Below are 23,433 nucleotides of genomic sequence, written 5' to 3' on the forward strand. Positions count from 1 at the left end.
GCACAATCTGCTGGTTAGCTTTTCAGTTAGATGGATAAATCTGTACGGGGCCTTCCCAGGAAGGACCGAGGAGTCTCTCTGGGGAGTCTAACAAAGAGGTTGCTAAGCCCGTCAGGTCAGACACAAGCGTATTCTCCGTTCAGCAAATCTGCGGGGACACGATTCTCCAAACTCGTAAACAAAGACTGCAAAAAGCACGAGAGGAGCGGTTGCACTGTAGCCCACGTGGGATTCGCCTTAGGTCTAGCATTCTAACTTTTGTTTGACATAGTTTATAAATATTTTATCGTGGAAGAATATTTTTTTCCTTAAGCTACTAAAATAAAAGAAAGGGAAGGAAAAGAAAAGTGGAGCTTAAGACCATATTGTTATTCAAACATGCAAACAGCATTTTGCAAAAACATCTAATGTACATACGCTAATTGGTTTATTGCAGATACTTGTCTGCACACGAAACGTGTTTCTGTATGAATACCCATTGCACACGTACTGGAAAATGCAGCTTTGGGCTTTGCCGTCAGATTTCTGGCATATGACTAGTCCTTTGATAAAAAAGATCATCTACAGCTCAAATAGATTGTTCTCCATGCTTATTACGGAGAATATGTGAAATGAAATGTATTACACTTAAGAGTCAGCCATGCTGAAATCAATGGTAAGCCTTTTCACTAGCATCAACAGATTCCACCCTCTACGTAGAAGCTCAGCAAGCTGATAGATTAGAATAATTCTGCAGTTGCATCTAACTGAAAACTAACGGTCAGATTTTCATTGGTTTTCAGCACTCATAAATCTTAGAGAAGTCAACGGAAGCCGGATGCCTTTGGCACCTTTGGCAACTAGATCGTGAGTTTTTCTAACCAAGACCCCGTAAAAAAGCACAGACATAGACGACGACTTTTACCCGCTATACCAATAGGACAAGTTTCTTACATGCCAGAACAACACAAGATGGATTTTTGTATTTTGAAACAGGTTTGTGTAATCACAGATTGAAAGGTTTATATCTTATTTTTATTACACGCCATGTCCTCTCCCCAGGAATGTTTATTTCCAAAAAGGTGCCAAAACCAATGATGCCTGAAGTCCTGCATGCAACAGTGAGGTGAAAAGAAGAAGGAAAGGTACTAGTTTCTAAATTCTGTGGAGAAAAAAACCACATCTACAACAAATACACTTTAAAATAAACGAACAAAAAAAAATTCTCTACTATCCATTGGTTAGTACAGAGGAGATGAAAAGTGACTGGTGCCACAAACCTCCCGCCGTTCCTTTCTTTTCATTCCTTTCCATCCCTTCAAACTGCCTTGCCTCTCAGAAACCATCTTGCCTTTATAAATACAACATCATTATTGCTGCAGATTTTTGCTTTATGAGAAAGGAGAATATAATGAAGGTATATTTTTCTAAAGACAATCTTATAAGCTTTTACTCAGGGAGGAATAAAACCAGGAAATATTATCCTGCCTGTGTATAATTCTAACAGTACTCAACGCTATCTGAATTTATCGCCCTATGGTAGATCTACACAATGCGGAATGCCAGTATACTAGCCTCTCTTCTACAACGACCCATTGCAGTCCAAACTATCGTATTAGGCCAGTTATTGATGAGGTATAATTTTGTTGACTTTCTTATTAAAAAACCTGACAAATTTGTACTAGATGCCTTGCTAGATTCATGAATCGTAAGAACTCTGCAAGCACATTCAGTGCAAACCTAAGCACTTTGAAGTATTTTTCTACCTGCCCCAAAATAAGAAAAAGTTTAAACGTATCATCTGGGAAAAAGCGTAGTATCCAGGCTCTGTGACTTTCATACAGATGGGTAAATTCTACATGTTCAAAAAATTTAATAGCTCGGATGCTTTAGGAATGGTACCAACAGCCAACGGGGAATGACTGCCTTTAATGAATTCGAACGTAGTAACACATAATGAATGGACAGCGATGACATTGGTTAAAAGGTGTTTCTAATCTTTTCGGAAATTAATGCTCAATATTAATCTCTATAGTTTTACTCTTCATCAGCAAGGAAACAAAATTAACCAAACTTCTTTGAATGTGAAAAGGCTCAGGTTAAACAAGAGCAGTATTATGTACTTCTAACACACAACTGGAACTTACAGCCCACTTTCTAAGTGGCACTTTTTTTCTATAAGAAAGTGGCTCCCTGCCCTGTATTACAGGCATAAAGTAATTTGCTTTGGAGTTCCCTGGACAACCAGGACCTTGAAATGTCTCTTTTCTTTAGCCAAATACACCCTTTCTGTGCCTCTGAAATTCTGGATACCGTAATAAGTCCTTCCAAGTGCAGTATTTTTAGGGTATTTCTGATGCTGAAGTGATTTATTTCCCTTTCCTGAAAGGCACGCTGAGGAAACAGGAACGGGTTATGCCAAGGATCAGTAAAATCCAGCAGTCTGAGTCACTTGACTTCTGTCCACACTCCCTACTTACCCACGTATACAGCCAGCCAACAGCACACCTACTTTTATGGTCTGACAACTCTACCACTTCATATATATTCATTTCACTCCTTAATGTATGAATATGAATTTTCCAATTTTGAAAAGAGATAGCCGAAGGACAGGCATTCTTAAGTATCAGGAAAAGGAGGAGCAGCAGGTAAATCAGCAGCGCACAACAGACCGGGCAAGCCTACCTGACCTGCTCAACATCGCGTGGCTCCGGAATCCCAAAACCCACAAGCAGGAGAGCAGCAACGTGCCCCAAGCCCGGAGCTGACTCTGGCATCCCAGGTGCTCCCGCCTTCCTCTTGGCGCTTTGGATTCAAGCTTAGTTTGGAAATAGCTGCCCAGGTGCCTCCTGGCAGAAGACTTGCCCAGCAACCCAAGTGCTTGAAACTTGAAGAAATAAAAAGCTTGTAGGAATTACAGCTTTTGGATTATTCCGTGCATCAACATCCTCTTTGATACACAAAGGCGTTCTCTTGTAGCCGCAGCAATAACACTGTTATCCTTAATGTTTTCCTTTAAATGTTTATTTTCATAGGCTTTACCTGCCTCGTCATTACAGTCAGTTAAATGAGATCAAGAGGCTTAACCAGCTTTGAGTTTCAAAGGACTCTAACTTTGCCAGTCGCTAAAAAACAACGGCAGAAAATTCTCCACTGTTCTTTCTGAAATATGATAAATGTAATCGAAAGGATCCTATTACTGCAACCAGGAATATGTTCTAAATCCGACTTAAAAAGAAATGCTAGCCTAACGGCAGGATGATGACAACCCCAAATTTCTCAGTTTAGCATGAATCTGGTCTGCATTTTCCATCATGACATTGGAATTAGACCATATGATCTTTCCCCGTGTTTTCCCCCAAAAAGTCTTTCATCCATTACTCTTGCCTGACCACTCTCTGTTACAATGCCCACCGCATCGGCACAGTACTTGGTATCTCTATAACCAAAAAGTTATATAGACCAGCGTCTACCCTGTCTACAAGCCTGTGGCTGGTTTAAATGCCATTCTCTGACCCACACGAATTTCAACAAAGGCGTTCAGGAACAGGATTAGGTCCCGAGCTTTCAGGTTGGGACTGCTAATACAATGCCCAAACCCCTAACATTAGACCAAATATTACGTTTCAGGTTCATAGAAGCACGAACCTATTGCTCATTTCATTTAAAATTTAATTTTATATTTAAGGCAGCCTACAGTTTAGAAATTAATAGACTTTTACTAATAATCAGTGACTATTTGCAATTAACATACTGATGAATGAACTATGAATTGGTTTGAAGATGCTCAAACCCAAACAAGGAGTAAACCCCCAAAACCAATAAATGACTTGCAGTCTCAAAAATCCTAATCACTGCTGGGAAGAAGGAGATGCCTGTTCCACTAATGGGTAAGACAGGAAAAATGAGATTATGCAAAACTTAATAAGGATATTTTAGTTTCATAGTTTACTTGGAGAAACTGCTCACCTGTAAATCACTAATAACGTGAATGGTAGCTGCTTATTCACACAGTCCAAACTAGTCTAGAGGCAAAACAAGTTCACCCCCGTTAACTACTTAATCCCCAGACCTTTTTCTGGGGAAAAAAGAAGAAATCTACAGAAAGAAGTGGCTTCTGTGAAATCAGTACTTTTCTATTTGGAGATGTAATTACACTGCCTGGCACATAAGTCATTCAGGAGCCATCAGATAGCAATTTTCGGGCACTGCTGCTCAGGGCTGAATTTATTTCTACCTGTCTTCTCAGCTGGGTCTCCCTTCCAAGAAGTCTGCAGGCTTGTTACTATAAAACTTGCATTTGCTAAGGGAAGGAATTCCAAGAACAGCATAGCCAGGAAGGGACTTGAGAGGTTGCTGCCACTACGAGTCAGATCTCATACCTGCCCCCACATCTGCTCCTTCCAGGACAATGGTTTCTCATCGACTGTCTGAAGAAACTGGTTTCCTGTGGAATTAGCAGTCTTAGATGTAGTTTAAGAGAAACCGTCAGTACGTAAGAGAAGAATATTAGATCGAAAGAAAGCATCTCTCGCATCACTGCATCCATTGCTGTTCCAGAGGAGACTTTTCTAGTATACGATCCTCTTTCCAACACTCACTCAGCCTGTCTGCCAAGTGCTCCTTAAGCTTAAAATCACCTTCCTCTCAGGGAAAAGGCTTGCTCCGCCATCGCTTTTAAATTCTTTTACAAATCTAATCAGCCCATTCAAGATGACGACACGGATTAGGCACTGAAAAGCATCCACTTAAGGCAACTGGACTTTCAAAAGCTAGGGTTAGTAGAATAAGATTATATTGATATTTTTACTTTAAATATAAATATTATTTTATGTTCTCCTTGCTTGCCTCAATTTCTCTCCCTTTCTTTAGGCTGTTAATGAGAAGAAAGGACAGGTTAAAACTTTACTTATTCCTCTTCATCTTTCTTGGAGCTGAATGGCCCTTCAGAAATGAATGAAGCGCTGCATCTTGAAAGAGAACTCTGGCTACGGCAATGAGACTTCAAATGCCAATATTAACTATTAACAGTCCCCAAAGCAGGCTTCAAAGAAGCCAGGTGATTAACATATGTACGAGAAGATAGCAAGACCTGAGAAAACTCATGGGAAGAGACTAGGACAGATCCTCCCCAGATTTCACCGAGGAATTTGGGCAGTGACTCTTCAATGACTTTGCTAAGAGACGCGAGGTCTTCATTAGAGCATTAGGACTTCATTAGGATTAGAAGAATTCTCCCCCTTGTAACCAAACGACCAGTAAAAGCTTAATTATTTTTAAGATGCAATTTCACTTAACTATATTTATTGACATTTCCCACATTATTCCCAAATTATATCTTTGAACTAAACCTGCTCAGAAATCATCTGGTGAGAACATTAGATTAACTTAGAAGTTAATCCTAAATTGTGTGATTTAGAGGCCTTGGCTCAGAGCTGCGAGCATTGCCTGTATGCAGGAGTCAGGCCATAGCAGATGTTAAGTCTGGGGTCTACGGCAAAGCCACTCTAGCCCCAGTCTATGTCCAGCATATCCACATTAAAGGTACAAAAGCACAAAAGGGTAATTAACAACCACAAAAAAATTGCTCCCTTCTCTGAGAGGATTAAAATCTCACAGAAGACTGTCTGACAGCCAGACTAAATGCTCTGCAGAGGGTGGAAAAGGGCATCAGGCATCCAACTTGCTGAAGCTGGGCCAGTGGGCAGTGAAACCCAAATGGGTCACTATGCTGGAAGGGTCACCCGTATGAAGGAGAGTAAATCACGGCACAGCCATTATGGCACTTGGAAGGAGGAAGGATTAAGCCCTGGGGTTCCAATTCCCAGATGGTTTCTGATGTTTACCCTGTCATTCGCTAACATAAAATGGATGACCCATCCTGGGACAGGTGACCACAGATGGTAACCTGTCAAAATGAGGTAGACAGGACTGGAAAACACCCAAGAGGTCAATCCTCTCAGGTGTGCAAATGTCACTCTGGACCCCAGAGGTAGAAACTAATTACTTAAGGGAGGACAACGATGACACCCACCAAGCACGGGCGGCCAGGCTGGAGCAAGTTGAAGATCCACCAGAATCAGGCTGCTGTTCAACAGGGTTTTGCATATACCAAGTTTGATTTCAATGCCTAAATCCTTTCTCAGAATCTGTTTCAATGAAAAATCATAGAAATAAGCTATAGAATAAGCGATCCGTTTCGCGTCGTCCTCTTCAATTTTGTTAGGGAGAGGAACGACGCGGGACGAAGGAGTAGTAACGAGGGAGTGCTGCTTCTCCACAGGTTCTCAGCAAGGTCAGCAGCGGAGGAAGATTTACTCCACAGAGACTTTCGACTCCCTCATGCCTACTCCTTTCCTGCAGATGATCCACATCGACAAAGTGTGTATGATCACATCTCCCTCTACTGGCTAGCCCCAGAGCAGGACCATATTTTGTCCTTCAGAGGCTGTCCTTTTGCTCAAATTACAAAAACCTGTTGGCACTGAAACAGCAGTTCAAACCCTGTGGAGGTGTTTATTACAGAAAAAAGCCCAGAGTGGGATAATGACTATTAAATGGTATTTTGGTAGTCACTGACAGTACATACAAGCACGCAAAAAATACAACACACCACAACTTGTGAGTTCGTTTTACTGTCAAACACTACGTATGACCCAATGTGGCCCTTTTTAGCAGTATACTGAATAAAAAGCTTGATTCCACCTGACCTCTAAGGTTATGACTTATAGGCCTCCAATGTCTCCCTATACTGAATCCTACACTGCAAGAAAACTTCTATGAGAGCATGTTATCTGAGATTTCATTTATGATAAATGATCAAAAATTGTTTTATTGATGGAGCTGACACCAGAACTATTCCTGAACTGGGTGCAATATTTAAGAATATTTTAAATAACATACAACATTAATAATATTGAAAATGCTTATGTAATATTCTAATCATGTCTCCTGTAAAGATCTTTAAGTACAGTTCTTGGAACAAGAATATTGTTTTATTTTAAACACTGCCATCATTTTTTCTTTCCATTCTCACAGCAGCAGGACATCTATGACTTTAAATCCAAAAGCTAGTTCTGAACCAGTTTCAACATCGTTTACTAAGAAGTCGGGTTAAGGTTTCCTAATACCTCTTCATAAAAGTCAAAATTTTGAGTTTGCTTGCCTGACCCCTTAGTTATTTGTGTTAATTATCTATTTACCATATATAGTTACTATTCTGCAACGTTCAAAAGATCAAAATGTAAGAATCCAGTCCTAGCAAGACAAAAGGCAGTTCAAACAAACACTCTGCTCAAACAGAGAAGAAAAATAAAATAAACCTCCAAAAGATTCTTAGTCATGTTGAAGTGTTATAGCCATATAAGGAATGCAGTTTTACCCATCCACTGTATTTAGATGGAATCTTATCACTAAAATCATACCATTTAAAGAGCACTGACCAGCAAAATGACTAACCCACTGTAACTCAAAGCGTACAGAAAAAATACAGTGGTAATCACCATGGCAAAAAACAGGTCGGAAAAGACTATAGCTACCATTGAAGCAATGTACAGGGTGAACAGGTTCTCATTCAGACCATGATTAGCTCAGCCACTCTTGATTTCTAGCTAGCCATGCGCTACCTGTCGCCGACAGCTTAGAAGGAAATGGTTTCTCTTTACTACTGTTACCAAGAACAAATTCTCATTAGCAGCAAACTGCACAGTCCTCCTTTTCTTTCTCTAAAACCTCAGACCAAGTGAAGGTCTGTTATGCCACATATGAGCCTTACATCTGAAAAAGATGCATCGCTGTCTGATAAATAGAACAAAATCAAGCAGCTGAGCAGCAAGAATCCTACAAATATCACTGACGCTTCAACATTCGGTGAAATCAGTCCTCAATTTCAGCTCTTCATATCAAACTCTTCTTTGCCTCCAAACAGATTTAACTCCTAGATTTCAGCCTACAAGAGAACTGTATTTCAACGATGGTTTTGGTCCATGTTACTCAAGGGTAGACAGGCCTCCGCGCCACAAAGATGATTTCTACCTAGGGCACAATGCTTTTGTGTGGGTTTGATCGACCAGAGCAGAACCAGAGGGTAAAGACTAAGCCTGATTCCCCAGCTCAGAGTGACCTGCTCTCCCTTTTCGCATCCCTTCATCCGTGTTCCCAATTCACCTGCTCGTAGAAAGATCCCTGGGGAGCACAAAGGCTTGAATAAACAAGCAGGAATCAATCCCATGAGCATCGCGCATACAGACACATTAAGATGTTGTGAAAACAGAGATCTGGAACGGGAATGTATCATCCCCAAAGCATCAAATAAATGGGGAGGTTAATAAAATGGTAAAAAGTCTCCCCCTGCCCCATTTTAGCATAGGGCCCCTGAACATGGTATGCAGGCTGAGCCCTTCTGTCCTCATCTAATAGCTGAGGGAGCAGTTCACTGCTAGGCTGGCTAATTGAGGTACGAGAGAGTCACTAGGTAACTTCTCTTAATGAGATACTCTCAAAAGAACGAGCTGGGCATGCCCCAAAGCCCAGCCTGGCACGCAGCACACCATGGTCCACGCACGGGGCCACTCGCATCTGCCCTGCCACGAAGTTCAGGCTCTAGGGTGGCTGAGCTGTCAAATCATCAAATCTACATTTTGTTGGAACATAGCTGGAAAAAGCCGTGCTTCTGCAAGGAATTGTTTTGACAAGCTGTGTTTGTGGACCCAAAGCCGTTTCCTGAGAAAATTTGTGACGCGCACTAATCGGTATATCCACGCTGTTAATTCTGCATAGAAAGCCGAAAGCACTAGGGTAATGAAAACAGGGGCAGAGGATTAATTAAATTAAAAGAAAAGAATTTTAAGAGGCCTTTCTGACCAACAGCTCTGGCGCTCCATTCCAAGGACAGATAGAAAGGAAATTTAGGAATGTGTACGCTAGTAGCTCGAGGGAGACTGAAGCAGACAAAACCTTCCGAACAAACCGAAAAAAGCCAGGAGAGTTAACGTCCCCACCTGGGACAATCTTTGGGGTGGATGGGTGAGACAATTCTGGGCTTTGAGGTGCCACTTTCTGAGGAGGCTCTGGACCTCAGCCGGCCGCCCCGGGAGGTAGTTGGGTTGGGTGCGAGGGTCCCCACCTCGCACAAATCCTGGTCCTGCTGCTTGGTCGTTCGGTTGATGTTTTAGCTCCCACAATAAGACAACTTCTTACCTTTGATCCGCCCCCGGAGACTTTCTTAGTTTAAGAGATATTTTCTGCCCGTTTGGAAAAGATACTCCTTCTAACCCTATGAAAGCAGTCCTGGTGTCTGCCAGAGCTCTGCTTGAACAGACTTACTAAAGAAGGCCAAACGAAACTTCCCATGACCCAGTACATTTCAGAGAAAGCATCAGGATCACAGGGCTAAAAGAGTTTATCTTGGCTATTGGATTTATTTTGGCTGTAACAAATATTTTGGCTTCCTTCCCTATCAGTTTGCCAACAAAAACACAGATCCAAGGTTTTCAGACTGCAGGATTGTAGCAATTCTGAAAAATGACAAAGTGAAACACATACCAGCTAATAAAGAGCTATTCATGCTATAAATGCCCTCTTGTGCTGCTTTCCACATACTGTAACTCAGCTTCTGGAGACATCAGGCCTGTTCGCCCTAACACTGGTCTCGGAGAGCTGTTCTGCAGCAAGTCACACGGATGCTTTATTTATGTGCAACCTGTCCGATTTCTAAGCAGTGTATTATTCCTCTCCCACAAAGACACAATGCTATCCTATTTTTTTTATCATTGGGAATAAACCGACATCGGGGACGATAACTTATGAAACAGGCTACCAAAACATCTGTTCATACTGGAGATGGTAATCCAGCATTATTAGGTGTCAGTGAGATTCACCAAAGGCAACACCCTCATTTTTTTATCTCTCTTCATTATATCCAATGCTGTTATTGCAATTCGATACTGCAATACTCCCTTCTCGGGGAATCCACACGCACGATTCGTCTCCACAGACTATGTAACCCCAACACTGTGGGGCTGCTTCCAGGAATGCTCCCTCCAAATGCCCACCGACGCAGCAAACGAGAAGACGTTCAAACCGCCCAACCTCCAACCCCTGCCCACAACCTGGAAACGGAGCGGGATCTTTCTGACGATGGATTGACCTACAATACACATTCTGCCCTTCCAACTTCACCAATGACTACACAGTGCTACATAAATCAATAAACCGGCTCACATCACTTAGCAAAATAGGCTTCTGTAGCTAAAGGCAAAAGATGCGGAAAAGAAAAAGACATTTGTTCACATAATTCTTCTTGTCCTAAGAACTTTAAATTGAGATCTCATTTCTCAATCTGTGGCTGGTTATATGAGTAAAAAACTGAAAGTTACCTCCTTCCTTTAAAAACTAGTAGGAAATAAGAGCCAGGTACTCAGTTAAAGATGTTCTAACACCCAAGACTAGGAGTGAGGTGTTGTGGAGCGTATGACTTTTCTGCTGAATGTTACGTTCACCATTCTTGGTACATAACTCACTGCTTTGGTGACAGAAGTACCAACTGGCAACAACATTTTATTACACTATTAGTCCCTTAGACCCAGAATCCAAAGACCACTTTTGTATTTTCAGACTATGGAGACTTCCATTTTTTATCCTACAGGATGACCAGATAGACACAGAAAAGGAAAAGATACACAGAGATGAGTGAAGGCACAGATTTCTCCGGAAATACTATTCAAAAACTCAACAGCTTTCTTACTCTTTCCTTTTCCTCAGCCTGGAATCTGAACTTTATTCACTAAGTAAAGATCTGCAAAGACTGGGGCTCCTCTAGGATATGAGCAGCAGAAGCCTGAACTGACACAATTCTGCCAGCGATGCTTCTCAGCTCATACTCCAGGTGTTTTATAAAAACCATGATGCTACTCAGAATTTATTTTCCTCAATTCTAGACCAAAATTACAGCCACGAGTCTGCATAAAAGTCATAGTCCAGAGGAAAAGCAATAACTGTTACTACAACAAACATTGCAAAACTCAAGTGTAAGTTGATTTATTTGAGGAAAACACAAGGCACTTTAGTGATATGATATGCATTATTGATGCAGCAACAGTTACTGGTGCTTTATCTGAAATAAAATTTTATGCTGGCTTTTGCATAAGCTTCTTTACTATATGCTTCCCTAACAAAGAATTAAAAAATAAAGTGTCTGGTTTTACAAAAAAGACTGTGAAAACATCCAAATATTCACAGCAGACAGAATTAATGGACATTTCCAGGCTGCGTAACTTAACTGGTTAAGTTAGTGAAAAAGCAGCAGCTGGATTCCAAGCTTTCTATTTCAGTAAGAGACACTAAATCTTCCAAATGAGCCAATGCTACAAGAAATGTCACTTATAAAAAAATTACAGAAAAGCAAAGGATGTAAGACAGCCTGACAGGGAAAAGGCTGCCACAAAAATAAATATGCCACTTACATCTCAAAGATCAGTTTTAACATCAATCTAACGCTGATGTACTTGAGCTAAGAAAAAAAAAGACTGTACTTTCTAGAAGGAATTGAAAAGAGACATATTGAATTGAACACTGACTTTGGAGCAAAGAACAAATGCTTGTTCCAATCAAGGCAGAGGCAAAACATTGATATAAAACCTTGTTAATAATTGTCTATCAGTTCATATTTCTGCACACTAACTTGTTCTTTAGACTTTATTTTGCCTGTACAACTACTTTACCCTACACAGCGATGTACACTCATTTCCTTCCCGTGAACTGTCCCTAAAAGTTCAGACAGCAAAAGGCTTTACTAAAAGTACAGAAAATGCCTCACTTTCTCCATCTTGTGGGCATAGATGAAAGTTGCAGCATGTGTTTGACTCGACCACAATGAACCCTGACTCGGGAAAACATTTAATCACGTGCAAGGGTGTGTTCATATATTGGAATATTTTCTTAACGTGCACTTAAAACTGAAATCACGTGCCTGAATTCCACCGACTAAATTAACTGTGATAACGAGCTGTCCCTCCAAATGCTCATTAAAACTAGCAGAATATCTTTGGGGTTTTTGTCTTTCTCCAGAATAATCACGGGAACACAGCATCATTAAATACAACCGACGAATCACATATAGTATTTAAGAAGAAAAGACACGCACCCGCTCGTGATGTCATCCGCTCTGATGTTCTTGCCCAGCACATCCCCATCGCTCATATAGCCAGTGGCATCCATGGCGATGCCTTCCAGATCGATTTCATCGCTTCCCTTGTCCGAGATGTCCACGTGGCAGACGCTGCTACCGCGAGACGCTAGCTGCCTCCGCAAAGGTGCCGAATACATGTAACGTCCTGCCTCCGCGTTGATGAAGCGGCTGGCGTTCCCCCGCGGAGGATACCCGTTGCCCATCGACGGAGCGTCGCCTGCCTGCAGGCGAGGGCTGGACTGCCCCAGTCTCCACGACAAGGGGGTCGGGCGTCCCGTCAAGCTGAGGATGCTGCGGCCGCTTATCTCGGTAGTGACGTTGGTGTCAAACGTAGTTTCCAATGTGCTTCAAAAAAGAAATGCGTTTGATTAAGCGTGGCCTGCTCTAGGGAGCGCCGTGAGATTTCAGGTGATTGCAAGACCCTACACCCTGAACACTCACCAAGTTACACACTGTAAGTAACAGCGTTAACAGAATTTACCAGCTACAACGCCTTGAGAGCGTTAGGTCCATTCCTCCAACACTGTTCTTAAATAACGATACTCTTGCACCCAGGCCAAGAGTTCAACATACACGTGAGAAGACTTACGTAGAAACTTTTTAATGGATTATCCACAGTATCAAAGCATAACCTTTCCATCTTCAGTCATATATAACTCTATTATAGTATGGTTTTGCCACTCCAGGCAAGGGAGTGGGATATTAAGCTGACTAAAGGAAAACCAGCTGAAGTACCATTTTTCTGATGCATTTTCTTTTTTGGCTGCATTCATGAAAAGTCCTAATGCTCTGGAGACGTGTCCAGCACCAAGGCGGTAGCTATTTCTACACTGAGGAAAGGATTAAATGAAAAAACAAGAAGAAAGGCAAAACAAATTTGTTTTTCAAAATATATTTTGTATATTCATGAATTGAATATTTTTTTCAAAATATTGATAATATTTATACAGAGCTCTGGTTACAAAAGCATTTTAGGTCACAGCCTCAAAATACAGTTTTTGAGAAGCATCAGCTGTATGAAAGCTTCCATTTCCCGCGACTGAACGTGTGAATACGTTGCATCCCTTCCAACGGTAACGCTAATATGGTCTGCCTATGGTCTGAGAACTCTGTGACCGCTTATCTCGGCAGTGACATTGGTGTCAAAAGTAGTTTCCAATGTCCTTAAAAAAAATAAATGCATTTGATTAAATGTCGACTGCTATATGGAACCTTAAAAACGGGACTGCTACGCCATGAGATTTCAGGTGATGCGCATCGATTGCAAGACTACACCCTGAACGCTCGCAGCTTAGTTGCAGGTAATTTATTTGCAGCTAATCCGTAGCTGCGACTCCTCTAACCCACATGAGCTCCTCTTTTCCTTTCCTGCTCAACTGACTTAGTGTTGTTTGGTTTTTTTTTGTTGTGGATATTTGTTAAAATAAGCAGCATTGTACTATTTGCAATATAATGTTATATATACGCTGCAAAAACCTTTGTATCCTCCGGTTATAGTAATCAAATCATAATGAGCTGTCACATTAATTGAAATTTGAAAAGAAAAAGAGCATGGGGAGTTCATCTTTGCAAGCTCTGCCTCAGTTTAGATACAAAGCCAAAACACAAAGTGTTCCCTCAATGAACTCATTTAGGGCTGAAGTCTGTAAAGCGCTGAGCTCTAAGTAGGACCCCGACCTCATTAGGGGCCAAACAGCTTATTCTCTCGAGCCTCCCGTTCAACACTGAAAAGATCTGAGTCACAGAATGTTTAAATGTAATAACAGCCTTTGTTTATTTAGAGCATATTTTAAATACTGAAGATTTCCAAATGCTGCTTTACAAAGAAAAAGCAGTTATATACATGGATGACTAATACTATTAGAAAAATTTGTTTGTCCAAAGATTGGTCAGGAATTCAAGTTATGCACTTGATAAAGTGGGTCAGGCACAGTTCACCTGCTCATTTTAACAAAATGTTACACATGGGGAGAGGGGTGTAATGCACTGAAGTTGTTCAAGAGTAAGATGAAGAAACATTTTAAACTGTAACCTATATTCAAACATCACCTAACACATTTAACAAGCACTGATTATTCTCCACCTTTGATTCTATATACAACCTGCCACCACCAATTACTCATCCTACAGCTCGATAAACACTGAACATTATTCAGAATCTGTGCTTTAGAGACAAAAAGTACAGGATCAGTATCTTCCACTGTCAGCGTTAGCCATTTTTCAAGGATGCAACCCAGCCAGATCTGAGAGATGTAAAGTAAGAGCACCGTGATTTCCATGTTCTCATAAACAAAGTCATGCCATTACCTGTGAGTGACCTGGGTTCCCCGTAAACTGGACATCGTTTCCTCTAAGTTCTGTCGAAGATCGGCAATGTTTTTCACAGTTCGTAACCGCCGAGTTTCTGGATCCTCTCCTACAGGGAAAATCAACCATGAGAAAGGATAAGGCGGGAAACAGCACAAAACTGAGCTATTACCTCTGCCTGAATCTGACTCAAACACATTTTTTTCCTGACTTTCTGTTATTTAACACCCTAAACTGATTACGATGGAGATACCGTTCCCCTGTGGCAGGCACTTGCCGTTGCCGCAGCCGGACTGAGAACGAGCTCTGCACTGTTAACTTTATTTCACAGACTGCCTCTGCACCAGATGTTTCTGTATTGTCATTTCCCTATATGACCCAATTTAAATTCTGGTTAACTTTCAACCTCATTAGAAGACACACTCCATCAATACCACCCTTTCCATCTCATATATCGACACAATTAACATCAACCCGACACAGCCAATTTCTCCAACGCTGTATTTTCACTAGATCTTCTTTTTACTATTTTAAATAGATCTCATTCTACAACAGCAGCTTTCCAGTAAACTAAATTGTGTTGACTGGGTGCTCCATGCTGAGTGATATTTTAGGTAAAATAGCAGAAGTTCTTGCTTGTCAACATCACAACACAGTTACCGTTACTTAAATGTGCTACGTGACACGAAGTTGGGGGATGACTTTTAGTTTCCCTGGCATTTCGAAATCCTTTTCTTTAAATACTCTGTTCTAAAACACATTTATGTCCTGTTCTTTAACTCTAAAAGTAGAGCTTATATAAATAAAAAAAGTCCTCCTAGTGCCTCAGCATAATTTATTTTTATATAATTAATAATTTAATTAGCGCCTCAGCATAATTTATGTACTTGCCTTCAGCTGTCCATTAAGAAATGCTTTGGTTGCTAACTCAGCTGAGCTTTATATGATTAAACCTTCTAAGAGGTTGAAGAGAAGTGAATTTCTAGTAGGGCCAACATATTCTTTGTAAGCTGAATGCTGAAACAGAAAACCTCCAAAAAGCCATCACAAAGCTTCTGTTGGGCACAGAAGGAAATGATTTCACTCTAAAGGGTTTACAACTCATGAGAAAAGGAAATACTACAGCAAATTTACAACTTTTAAAATTTTGTATCTGCCTCCTCTGCGCAGGTGATGCATTCTCAAGCTGCCAGGATACTATTCATCCGTATGACTGCTAGTTTAAATGGCTATCTGTATATTACGCAAATCAGAAGCGTTAAGGACCAGATAAATAAGCTGCTGTTGGAACTTTCCACATTCTTTGCTTTAAACGTCATGTTTCTGAAAGATGCCAGGTTGGTGGCACGGAAAACCCAAGCCACATACTCTTGCCTGCAAAGCAGCAGTAGCACAAACTACTCGCCAAAGTGCTGGGGCCCCAACTATGGGGGAACTATCTAGGGAGGGGAAGATAGTAATTAATGTTTATACAATCATTAGCCCTTCTGAGAGAAACAACAGTGGCTAAGGTAGTGTCCACATTAGCAGTTTTTCATTAATGGGTCTCTAGTCCCTGGGAAATAATCTCCCCGAGACACAATTCACTTAGGCCAAATGGTCAAACAGCGATGATCTGGCTGGACTGGAAGTAGCCGCCTAACAAGACTAATTCCTTCAGCCAACGGGTCTCTGGGACAGAAAACATTTTCTACACTCATGGCTCTACAAATTTTTGCAGTAAAGAACATAAAATATTTATAGACCTTTAGCCTAACAAAGGTCGCAGTGCTCTTTTACAGATCATTTGTCTCATAGGTACTGAGGCAAACGGTCGGTAACTTCTTAAGAAAACATACATGAGACAAGCTAGACCAATTTCTGTTGAGATCACTCTTATGCCTAAATTGATACCAAATTTTTATTTGGATGACACTCAATTGCTGAAATTATAAGCACACTTAAAAGACAGACATTGCATAGTGCCACTAGAACTTAATTATTAAATCACTTAGCTCTTCATGAACAGGTAGTATCATTAAACTATTCAGCTCCCAGTTTTCTCTGCCTGTGCTCTCTTTTGTTTTGTATGTGTTTTTTCAATTAAAAGCATCGATAGCTGCTATGTAGGGAGGGAAGAAATCTGTCCCTTATTTCTTCTCATTTATTTGGGTTGAGGGACCGTTTTGTTTTGGTTGCTCCTTTTCCCTTAAGAGCCCTTTATGGACTGCTGCTGCCTGTGGGGTTTGGCTGCACACAGCTGGGTTTTGCATCTCCATTGTTTGAGGCTGTCAGCTGTCTTCCATTTTTGGATCCTCAAACTTACATATTCTACTGGAATAATAGTTGGTATTTACATAACATCTGTCATTAAAGACTAAAGACCTTTTGTGGTCTACAAACACTTCTCAGTTTACAGGCTGAAATACATCCAGGCTAGGCGATACGACGATTAAGAGGTAATACTGAAAAAGTTCAAGCAGCTGGACACTCTGCATTTCTTACTTTGAACTGGCTCTCATATTTAAATATGAACCCCAAAACGTTCTTAAGGATTTTATCCCTCGTGCCATTTATTTGCCTTTTAAATATTTAATCCACCTATACATAAACCATACACACAGATACGCTCATTTATGCATTCCTGCAGCCCTTTTCCTACCCAATGACTCTGCCTCTTGCCTTTGCCATCAATTCACGTGCACACAGGTATAAACGCAGCATTGACAGAATTTGTAACGCGGTATGAAATTAATCCAATTGTGCAACTTTTAGCCACATGATTTTTCCAAGCAGGACAATCAGTTTCAAAACTCACATTAAGCTGCAAGACACCAAGACTAAGTAGATGAAGAAAACCTGAGGTATCCTACTGACGAGATATACTGCAACAGCATGCGGTAAGCAAAGTCACAGACATTGCTGCAATTGGAATAGGAAGAGACTTGACTGTGACTTTAAAAACACAGTTTAGATCTTTAGTACAATATGCTTGCTAAAAATTGCTTTGTTATATTGATAAGTTTAAAAATTATTGCTAATTATCATACACTTCTTACAGTAGCAGGAATTCTAGATAAACATATAAAGTACTTTCTAATTTAGACTGCTAGTATTCTAATTACAATCAGTTTCAGCTTCTGCGTGCTGGACATAGTAAACTGTAGTGGGATTTTGGTCTCCTATTGCTGCAAAGATCACTTCTCAAATTGATCAGATTCACATGAGTGAATACGGAGCTTCCTCCAAACCTATAAATGAACCAAAACACCATGGAAATTAACTTCATCTCTTCTGTAAGCTCTGAAGCAAACTTTTAAAAAGTAAAAAATAAATATCAAATGCCTGGGAACACTTAGGATCCTTACAATAGCTTAATCCTAAAAGATGCTGCACATCTCCTAGAAAAACATTAAGTACCCAGCATTCCTAATGATTTCAAGAAATTGGGGGGCACACCGTTGTGCAGAACTTGAGCATCTAGTATTCAGATTATTGACACCTGGTTTCCATTGCTGAAGAGCTGAAAGAAATACCCTAAGTAATAAGAACTAAAGCATTAGGAATAAAACCAAATTAAATCCCCTCCTAAAGAGGGAGCTCCTGACTTCAAACTTGCTTTAGCCCATTCTTCCTTAACCAGACCGCAGTCAGTAGGTCACGTTGCAAGACATACCTGAGAGGTCTTCGAGAGCAGGCTGTCCAGTTTTGACATAAAGAGCAGAATCCATGCTGACCCCTCCTGTGCTGGCCTCAGCTGTTACATTCCCTTCATTGTCTGTCTGTGATCTGGAAGGCAAAACAAAACAGAGATGTGCAGTCACTCCCCATCAAAAGTATCTCAAGTATAACAACGAGACAACTGCACCTGCCGTCAGCCACTCTGTCCCTCTCTCCAGAACAGACCAGCAGACTGATTTTACATAATTCATTACTCCCATGTTGAATTATGTCATAGAAATGGAAACAAGCACTCAGCTGTAAAAAATAAAAAATTCATAGTCAAAAATAGGCTTCAGACAGGGTCTTAAGACACTTGGGTTTCCAGCTACATTCTAATTATCAATAACATCAGTTGTGGCTAGTCTGATCCTCTCTAATGAAGTCTGTATTGGATGAACATAAAGCAGGTATTACGTGATGGCATGTTACGCTCCTGCTACTTTCCCTTCAATAACTACCAATGTCTCTCATTTGTATTTTAAAATGAATGACTGGGTAAAACCAACTTCAAACTCCAATTTATTGTCTGACATTGTGGCTGTCAGGTAATGAAAGGTGATGTTGTAAGAATCTATTGTCAGATTTGAGTAACATTTCTTGACTCATTTCATTTTACTACTTGCACTATGTTTTGCCCCTAGAGCCACATCAACAAGCATCTGGAAGTTCTCCTGACCAAAGGGTAAGTGCTGTACAAAAGTGAAGACGCAGCAGGGAATTACTATTGCAATATTCTTAATTTCAGTTGACCCTATGTGAAATGTAGAACAGTTTCTCATGTCTTTTACTTTTAAAAAAAAAACCCAACAAACAAAAAGTAAGTCTACAGGCAGCTGAAAAGTTTAGAATAAAGTAACCTTAACTGATAGCAGAAAAAACCTGAAACTACTCCTGCAATGCATTAACAAGTGCATTTTGCAGATTCAAAACGTGTCTGGATAGTAAATTTATAATAATGCTCTATGTTTGCCTTGCAATCAATACAATTTGACTTTTCTCCTTCCTTTTAAAGCCAGCAAGATTACACAGTTTGGCCATTTTTCCTCCAATGATGGAAAGTAAACATTATTTTTTCAATTTCTCAGCATTTTCTCCAGCTGCCAATAGGTAGTTTCCTTACTGTTTTTTGTAAAAAGCCAAATACATAGTGCCTAGAGTTTCCCAGTATGCTTAGACTATAGGAAATGTATGGATTGCATCTACTTTTACACTTTAGATGATGATATCTATGTTCAAACTAAGACGAACACCAAGTAGAGTGCTTTTTACTTTATCTTTTGACAGGACACTGTAGTAATAAACCTAACAACCCAAAGCATCATGAACACATTTTTGGAGGTTATAAGGGATAAGCAATAAAGCAATCAGTTTGCAATCACAATTTTCTACTTAATTATGGATTAAAATAGTACAAACTGCACACTGACAATTTTTCACTAAAAACAAATCTCCAAAAATCCCACCTTCAGTAGATTCTGCCTTCAGCCAAAGATGCAACAATAATGCTGATGTAGGCAGATAAATGCAACAGCAAGGGAAATCAAGAACATGTACTATTAACCCAAGTTTTAGTCAGATGAATTTTTCCCAGTTGGCTCCTTCTCATGTGACCGCATCCCAGAAGGACACTTGGCATTTTATTCCATACACACAGGGAGAACACTCAAGGGGTCAGAAGACTCAAGGGTCGCTCTTCCTATTTTGCATTCCTACATAGGCCTTTGGCATCCCTCTCCTTCAGGTCGACTCCATTTACATTCACTTTCATTTAAAATATGTGGCCAACCATTTCTTACACTACATCTGCCAAGAGATCAAAGGTAAAAATGCCTATAGTGGAACTGAAAAAATGATGGGAAAGGGCGACAAAGATGATCAAAGCTTATGAACAGCATCTCTACAAATGAAACCTAAACAGGCTATGACACCTTAGCCTAGAAAAGACACATCTTATGGGAGGGAAGGATATGATAGAGATCTCAAATCATGAGCAGAAAGAAGATGATGAAGACAGACCAACCGCTTGCGTCCTCTTCCTATGAAAGAAGTAAGCGGTGTCAAAGAAAACTAGGAGATGGCCATCAAAGCCAAAAATCCCACCATCTGACTGAGGAATTTCTTGCATCACAGTCAGGCTGAGGAGCATGTCCTTAGGAAGCTTTGTTATCGATTTCCCTCTCGTTACTCTTCCCTACGTATCCTCTACTGCCATTGTAAACAGAAGATGCTGGACTATATGGAGGTTAGTTGAGACCCCATATGGCTGCTCTTTGGCTTATCTCATTCAGGGTTAAAGCACAGAACGGCAGACTTTGTGCCTGGCCTTACCTATACTAAGGGATTTTTAGTTTTATTTTATTTTTTTAAGATTTCCCATTACCGCTTATAGCGAGGCAGCTCCACTGCTGTTAGCCACACTGAAGAAAATGAGCGCATCTATGTCGTAAGTTGGCACCGCCACAACTTTTAAAGCTACGATGCACAAACCAAACCTAATCCACACGGTACAAAACCAAGTGAGAGTAGTACCTGCTCAAGAAGGTGTGAGCATTCTCATCTTAATTGTTAGCAGGGTCGGGTACAAGAACTACCCACCCTCCTATCTACCACAACTTCTTACACATCTTAGCCTGACGGCCTTCGTCAACAGTTTTTGCGTAAATGTATAAATTGTCTACTCTCTTAAAGCAAGAAACTTTTACGGGACGTGGCATCCACCTCGCTGCCTCACCCCGCTGAAGGAGCGTCCAAAACGAAGCTTCCTATCTAAGCGTCACGTTCAAAACGGTCCGTTGGAGAAGTTGACCATACCTGTACATGAAGGGAGCTACCGTGGCCGTGTTCGGGTGGCTGTATTGCTGTTGGGGATGAGGTAGCTGAACACTCACAGTATTGCTCCCTGTGGTGTGGGTCGTGGCGGCAGGTCCGTTGACAGCTTGGCTGCTGCTGCTGCTGTTGAGGCCTCCTACGCCTTTTCCTTCTGAAGAGGCCAGGCTGGACGAGGAGCTGGAATGCCTGCTGTCCAGCTGAGACTTCTGATGAGAGAGCCCCGAGCCGGCTTTCCCGCTGCGGCTTCTCTCGCCTTCCTTTGCAGCAACGGGGGCACTTGAGGATTTCCCTGTGGTGTTTTTCATTCCTGGTTTTGGTATTCCACTGTGCGAAGGGGCAGAGGCCTCCTTCTTGGCACTATTCAGCTTTCCTCCTTTAGGGATAAAGCTTGCGATCTTGGAGGACTTTTTTGGCATCTCTGTTGTTGCTAGTGCTGTCTGTTCTTCTTTTGGTTCCTCTTTCGGGTCCAGCTTTTCAGTGATAGATGTTCTCTTCGCGATGTCTTTGCTTTTATCCTTTTCTTTCTCCTTCTGTTTCTCTTTATCCTTCTCATTACCCTTTGGAGAACTTTTCTTATTAGTTAGTGCCCGGCTAAAAGTCCTTTGTGCAATTCCCTTGAGTGCAATTTTGGGACTACTGGACAACGATCCCGGATTGTTCACATTCTGATTCGCGGTATCAATCTCTTCGCTCTCCTCAAAGCTGAGAAGCGTCTCCAGCTTTTCACAACTGTTGTCCCGAGACCCCGGACACTCGAGCGTTGTCCCTCCTGCTTTGGAGCCTCCTTTGCTATTGAAGAGTTTTAATTTTTCAAGCATGGATTTTTGACCGTTGGGAGTTGTTTTGGCAATTTCCGAGGGTGGCTTTGGAGGCTCCGATATAGGCTGCTTTACGGATAACATGGAAGACGTAGCTGTGTGCTTAGCACTAAGAGACTTGCTGCGCCAAGGTTTAATAGCAGAGCTGGGCTGAGGGATGGCTGAGGAGTTATTGCAACTAACGGTACTGCTGCAGCTTTGAACTGAGGATGAGACATTTTCATTCATTCCTGTGGGCTGGGAGGCTGTACTGTCTGTGGGCTCTGGAAAAAAAAAACAAACAACAACAAAAAAAACAAACCCAAAAAACCAACACAGTAGTACCTGATATTATAGCTAGTCCAAGATTCTTTCTGTAATGAAACATAAGGAACTTTACACTAATAACATTAAAAAGATAGGCACATATTAGTGTTTTCAACATCCGTATCACTGAAAGAAAATAAAAGCCAGTTTTCTTTTCCTACCCAGCAGAACAGCAATGAGCTTCTACTATGTAATTTACATTAACTTGCCGTTTCAAGAAAAAAAAAAAAAGAATCTCCTCCAATTCAAACCAAAATGTGTTTTGCAATGTGTTCTCCCTTATTAAGTTCATAATACTTTTTCACTAGCAAAAACACAGCACTATTTTCTAACTAAGGGTTCCCTCTGCTTTTGGCAAAATACTTGCTGTCCAAGTTCGATTCTTAGAAAAACCTCAAACGTATTAAAAAAATGTAGGAGTAAGGAAAAAATTAAAACTTAAGTCCTTTCAGTTATTGGGGGCATGTGTGAGATCTTCATATACAAAAGGTAGAAGAAAACTCCATGTACAAAAATAAAACCAATTGTGTCCTTACGCAATGAGCCTAAATTAAGCATTACCGCATATCTTAATCCAGCTGTAAGAGCAACTAGTGGCAGTAACTGTACAACCCTCCCCCCTCAGAGAAAGCAAATCTTTTATTTAGTTAGTTCCTTCTTATGTTATTTGTTCTTGTTAAGAAATTAGTTCAGAGCTTAGAGAGAGCTTGAAAAATCACACTCACCTACCAGTGGCCACTTCTCCTCTGAAGTTTCTCTTTGCAGAGTTTCCTTTCTGGAGACGTTACTCTCTCAATTATCACAAATATGTTTTCTGTTAAACTGCTCATGTTTCCAATTAACTTTTGTCATCTATGTCTGTTCGCCTGCCCAGCAGCCTGCTGGGGATTAACGGCTCTTACCTATATTTCCCTGCCCTCCAGCAATAAAGTAAACTGTGTATAGAGCTGCATTTTTTTAATTCAAAAATCAACAGCGGTTGAGAGCGTGCGTTTTCGGCAGCAGGAGCAGCCCTGTGAATTCAGCCCTGTAAATCATGAGCCGCTGCAACCACACAGGGACTGTTTTCCTTCACTTTCAGCTGCTCAGGGAAGATACGGCTCTGTTAACTTCCCTCCTCTGATCCAAACCAGATCTACTAAAGATTTAAAGCACATACATCTTCCTGACTGAGCCTAGAATCGGGTTTCTAAGAGTATTAGAGACTCCTTAATAACAAACTGAGTCATTTCACGTGGTTATGGACAGAATGGGGTAGCAAGAATTAATGATACTTTTAAAAGTATTACTGAAGTCAGGAGATTT

The 23,433-nt window shown here is 40.9% G+C and overlaps 1 protein-coding gene across 3 annotated transcripts in view; it reads right to left on the reverse strand.

Annotated features, from left to right (window-relative positions):
* The window catches only part of NAV2 (neuron navigator 2), a 421,304-nt gene that overhangs the window by 91,029 nt on the left and 306,842 nt on the right, over positions 1-23,433 (reverse strand). For all 3 annotated transcript variants that reach the window (XM_075048237.1, XM_075048236.1, XM_075048235.1), the window contains 4 exons: positions 20,987-22,085; positions 18,129-18,241; positions 14,474-14,582; positions 12,122-12,511 (listed from right to left, as the gene is read on the reverse strand). In XM_075048237.1, coding sequence (XP_074904338.1) covers positions 12,122-12,511; positions 14,474-14,582; positions 18,129-18,241; positions 20,987-22,085 — 1,711 coding nt within the window. The remainder of the gene's footprint in view (positions 1-12,121; positions 12,512-14,473; positions 14,583-18,128; positions 18,242-20,986; positions 22,086-23,433) is intronic.

The sequence above is a fragment of the Buteo buteo genome, chromosome 16, assembly GCF_964188355.1.
Source record: "Buteo buteo chromosome 16, bButBut1.hap1.1, whole genome shotgun sequence".
Taxonomy (NCBI): Eukaryota; Metazoa; Chordata; class Aves; order Accipitriformes; family Accipitridae; genus Buteo; species Buteo buteo.